This window comes from Brassica oleracea, unplaced genomic scaffold (genome assembly GCF_000695525.1).
Source record: "Brassica oleracea var. oleracea cultivar TO1000 unplaced genomic scaffold, BOL UnpScaffold01278, whole genome shotgun sequence".
Lineage (NCBI taxonomy): Eukaryota > Viridiplantae > Streptophyta > Magnoliopsida > Brassicales > Brassicaceae > Brassica > Brassica oleracea.
In genome coordinates this window covers 3,873-8,935 of record NW_013617824.1, presented here as the reverse complement: position 1 = coordinate 8,935, position 5,063 = coordinate 3,873, and the positions used below count along the sequence as shown (strand labels likewise).

Here is a 5,063-nt window from a genome sequence, read left to right as displayed (position 1 = left end):
TGGTCGGGGATTTGGTCTGAGCTGGACGCAAGCTGTGCTGAGGCTGAGGACGTTGATCACGGACATGGAACGTCTGGAGCTGAGCTTGATCGGAGTTGAGCTTGATCGGTGTTTGCAAGCCGGAACGCAAGCAAGAACAATTTAGGGTTCTTTGGGATTAGGGTTCCAAAAGATCAAGACGGCGCCGCGTATTGTTTCTGCGAATGTGGGCGCGTCTGAGATCGGATCGACAAACGGTTTGCGCTGATCGATTCGTCTCGTCAAGAGCTTCAATTTGATATGTGGCTCGTCGTCTGGTTCGTCAGGGTTTGAGAGATAGATCGATTTTAAGTTGCGCCTAGATTAGGGTTTATGTGTGACGGATTTTAGGTTAAGTTTTGTCTCAGGGTTTTGGAGTCTATCGTGCTGATAACGTGTTGTAATTAGAGAGTTTAGAGACTGAATATTTCTGTGTTATTATTAATGATCAAGGAGGTTCCTTTATATAAGGATTACAAGATGAAGATAAATGGAAAGTATCCAAAACCTAAACTCACTAGGATTAGGAAAAACTACTAATACATAATAATGGAAAGATTACATCTACTAGAAAAAGGAAAGGATTTCCTTTTCTCCAAGCTTTGTGGCCGCCTTTTTCTCTCCTGAAGTCGGCTCTCTCTCTCCTCTCTCTAGGCTTCGGCCATTTTTCCATCTTCTAGGTATTGGACCGGTCTCGGTCCGGGCCTGGTTAATGGCAATTCACTCCATGATTTATAACAAATTTACCATTCATAAAGAATAATATTTCCTTTTCCTTCCTTTGTTTGTACTAATGAAACATCGTTTCTCATCATTCCAAAAATTTTATTCTTACTCATTTTTTCATATCTTTATTTAGTGTTCGTCTTTCGTAATGTTTACCGGTTACACCTTTTGACGAAGATAAAAATATTACAAACTGGATTCGTACGTGAAGTCCAAATCTTAAAGTCCACAAGTGAAATATTACAAAATAGATTCGTACGTAAAGTCCAAATCTCAAAGTCCACAAGTGGAATATGACAAACTGGGTTCGCACTTAAAGTCCAAATCTTAACGTCCACGAGTGGGTCATATGACTCTCCTAAGGGGATACGAAAACAGGGGTCGTCATCATTAGTTGTTTATGAAAAAAAATTATACAAACTTCATTTACAAATATCTACCACCATTAAAAACAAAGTAACATTGTATTTATATTTTTAAAAGAAATTTAGACGAATCTGATTGTTGTAAAACAAATTTCTTCTTATAAATATAATATTATATTTAAATTTTTTTAAATAAATTTATAGTCAAGAATTTGCGACCATCTACCTAGTTTCCAATTACATAACTATGTCCAAATGTATAAAATTTGAAAAGTCTAAATCTGCAAAGAACCAATCCAAATCCGAGCAGAAGATCTGGTCCAAATCAATATGTGGCTAAAAAAAAATTATATTTCGACTTTGAATTGTAACCAAGAAAATAAAGAGAAACATTACATTTCTTAACATTCTTTAATTTTTTTATCATTTATAAAAAATAATTTTTCCTTTTCATCCTTTTGTTTTTGTTTGTAGTAATTACAGAATAAATTTATTTATGTTAATTTTGGTAAAAAATCGTAATTTCTCATCATTCCAAAAATATTAGTCCCAGTCATTCTTTTCCTATGCTTTCCTAGTAGTCCTATGATGTGATGTTTACCCTGCCGTTAACCTTCGAGGAAGATAAAAATATTACAAACTGGATTAATCGTAGGTAAAGTCCAAATCTTAAAGTCCACAAATGAAATATTACAAACTGGATTCGTATGTAAAGTCCAAATCTTAAAGTCCATAAGTGGAATATGACAAACTGGATTCGTACGAAGTCCAAATCTTAAAGTCTACAAGTGGAATATGACAAAACTGGATTTGCACGTAAAGTCCACGAATATGACTCTCCTACGGGATAGGAAAAGTGGGGTATATAGTTATCGGTCTTATTAGCTGGAGGCTTACTATTTTCTCATCTAAGTCAATCAAAATTATCGTTGTCCTCTTTCTCTTGTCCATTCAACAAAGCAGTGAGTTTGAGCAAATATGGGAGGGTGTGTATCAGTAGATATACCATGTGATCAAGTGGTGAGTCAAACCTACAGATGCTTATTTGGGGATGGAAATCACATCCACATGATGAAGCCAAATCTCGAGGCTCTGGATACAGCTACGCGAGAACTTAGAGAAAGGCGAGTTGATCTGTCAAGAAGAGTTTCCCTAGAAGAAGATAAAGGTTTGGAGCGGCTTGCTAAAGTAGAAGGATGGTTGTCAAGGGCAGAAAGTATTGACTCTGAGGTCAGTGATCTGCTTAGGGAGGAACCAACTGAAACAAAGAGATTGTGTCTTTTTGGATATTGTTCAAAAAATTGCATATCAAGCTGTAAGTATGGTAAAAAGGTATCGAAGAAGTTGGAAGAAGTTAAAGAGCTTCTATCTAAAGGAGTTTTTGAAGAATTGGCCGAGAAAAGACCTGCATCAAAGGTGGTGAAGAAAGATATCCAAACAACAATAGGTTTGGATTCAATGGTCGGAAAGGCATGGGACAGCATCATGAAACCTGAAGGAAGAACTTTAGGTATTTATGGCATGGGGGGAGTTGGGAAAACAACCCTCTTAACTCATATCAACAACAAATTGGACAAAGAGGTGAATGGATTTGATGTTGTGATATGGGTTGTGGTCTCTAAAGATTTGCAATACAAGGTGATTCAGGATCAGATTCTAAGAAGATTACGTGCTGACCAAGAATTGGAAAAGGAAACAGAAGAGAAGAAAGCATCTTTCATAGACAATATCCTAAGAAGAAAGAAATTCATACTGCTATTAGATGATCTGTGGAGCGCGGTAGATTTGAACAAGATTGGAGTTCCACGTCCAACTCAAGAAAATGGATCGAAGATAGTTTTCACCACTCGTTCAAAGAAAGTTTGCAGAGACATGGAAGCTGACGATGAGCTGAAAATGGATTGTTTGTCAACGAATGAAGCGTGGGAACTGTTTCAAAATGTAGTTGGAGAAGCCCCATTAAAGAAGGATCCGGAAATTCTCACACTTGCAGAAAAGATTTCCAAAAAATGTCACGGCTTGCCACTTGCACTCAATGTGATTGGCAAAGCCATGTCATGTAAAGAGGATGTACATGAATGGCGTCATGCAAATGATGTTCTCAAAAGTTCCAGCCGCGAGTTTCCAGGTATGGAAGAAAATATTCTATCAGTTTTGAAGTTCAGCTATGATGGTTTAGAGGATGAAAAGGTGAAATCATGCTTCCTATACTGTTCGTTGTTCCCGGAAGATTATGAAATAAAGAAGGAGGAGTTGATCGAATATTGGATCAATGAAGGATTTATAAATGGAAAGAGAGATGAAGATGGAAGTAACAACAAAGGTCATGTTATTATTGGTTCGTTAGTTCGTGCGCATCTATTGATGGAATCAGAAACTACTGTGAAAATGCATGATGTGTTACGTGAAATGGCTCTTTGGATAGGGTCTACGTCTGGAAAAGAGGAAGAAAAACAGTGCGTCAAATCCGGTGTGAAGCTAAGCTGTATACCAGATGACATCAACTGGTCAGTTTCGAGAAGGATCTCGTTGATGAGTAATCAAATTGAAAAGATATCTTGCTGTCCCAAATGCCCCAACCTTTCCACTCTATTTCTCAGGGATAACGACTTGAAGGGTATACCAGGTAAATTTTTTCAGTTTATGCCGTCCCTTATCGTCTTGGATCTTTCGCGTAACCGAAGTCTTAGGGACTTGCCGGAAGAAATTTGCAGCTTGACTTCCTTGAAATACCTCAACTTATCATACACACGTATAAGTTCGTTATCAGTTGGTTTGAAGGGGTTGAGCAAACTTATAAGCCTGGACCTGGAGTTCACCAAGCTTATAAGCATTGATGGGATAGGAACAAGCTTACCAAATCTTCAGGTGTTGAAACTATATCGTTCTCGTCAATATATTGATGCAAGATCAATTGAGGAGCTACAACTTTTAAAGCATTTGAAGATTTTAACAGGAAATGTGACAGATGCTTCAATTTTGGAAAGTATCCAAGGAGTGGAGGGACTGGTGCGTTGTGTTCAACGCCTTCGGATTATCAATATTTCCGCAAAGGATTTAACATTAAACATGGTAGCTCTGGGTGGTCTTCGAGAACTTGAGATTATAAATTCCAAGATCTCTGAGATAAAGATAGATTGGAAATGCAAAGGGAAAGAAGATCTTCCTTCTCCATACTTCAAGCACCTCTTCAGTATTGTTATACAGGATTTGGAAGGTCCAAAAGAATTGAGCTGGTTATTGTTTGCTCCAAATCTCAAGCATCTTGAGGTGATACGTTCACCAAGCCTAGAAGAAATAATAAATAAGGAGAAGGGAATGAATATTAGCAATGTGCATCCTCCTGATATGACGGTTCCCTTTCCGAAGCTAGAATCCCTCACTTTAAGGGGTTTGCCTGAATTAGAGAGAATATCCTCAAGTCCCCAGGCCCTTCCATCCCTGAAAGATATTGCTCACTGCCCAAAGCTGTCACTAGAGAGTTTCCAGGACACGAACAGGTATGTTGAAATTGAAGAATGAGGCTCAGAAGCCCCGTTTCGTATGTCATATGTGTGTAAGTGTATCCTCTCAGTTTCTGAAACTTGGTTTTCTTTTTATGTTCTGCTTTCCCTTGAATGACATTGTTGCATTTCCACTTCTCTCCAGTTTGTAACCATTTGATACAGTTTCCTTAAAACTTTTATTTGTGTGTATTCCGATTCATGTATCTCTAATAGTAAGAAAACGACAGTGGGTGAGCAATCATCTTCTTCAGTTTCTGCAGCGGTTCAACTTCGTCAGCTTCGCGTATCATGGTGGTCGGCGAAAATTGCTATATTAATAATAGAAAGAAAAAAATTGCTATGTAACCTATTAAATTGTAATGAGAAAGGAGACACATTTGAATGGTAATAACTAATAACCTGTGATCTGGAGCTTGAGTGATTAAAGATCAGTGATGAAAAAGGAGAT

General features: G+C 37.8%; 1 protein-coding gene across 3 annotated transcripts in view; it reads left to right on the top strand.

Moving 5' to 3' along the window:
- Nucleotides 1-1,989: 1,989 nt before the first annotated feature.
- LOC106321162 (probable disease resistance protein At1g15890) overlaps nt 1,990-5,063 on the top strand; it is a 4,030-nt gene continuing 956 nt past the window's right edge. Inside the window, exons 1-2 of one of the 3 annotated variants that reach the window (XM_013759475.1) lie at nt 1,990-3,977; nt 4,056-4,804. In XM_013759475.1, the coding sequence (XP_013614929.1) occupies nt 2,088-3,977; nt 4,056-4,631 (2,466 nt within the window). In that variant the 5' untranslated portion in view covers nt 1,990-2,087 and the 3' untranslated portion in view covers nt 4,632-4,804. Of the gene's footprint in view, nt 4,805-5,063 lie in introns of those variants that run through there. The other 2 variants (XM_013759474.1, XM_013759473.1) reach the window with 2 other exon arrangements.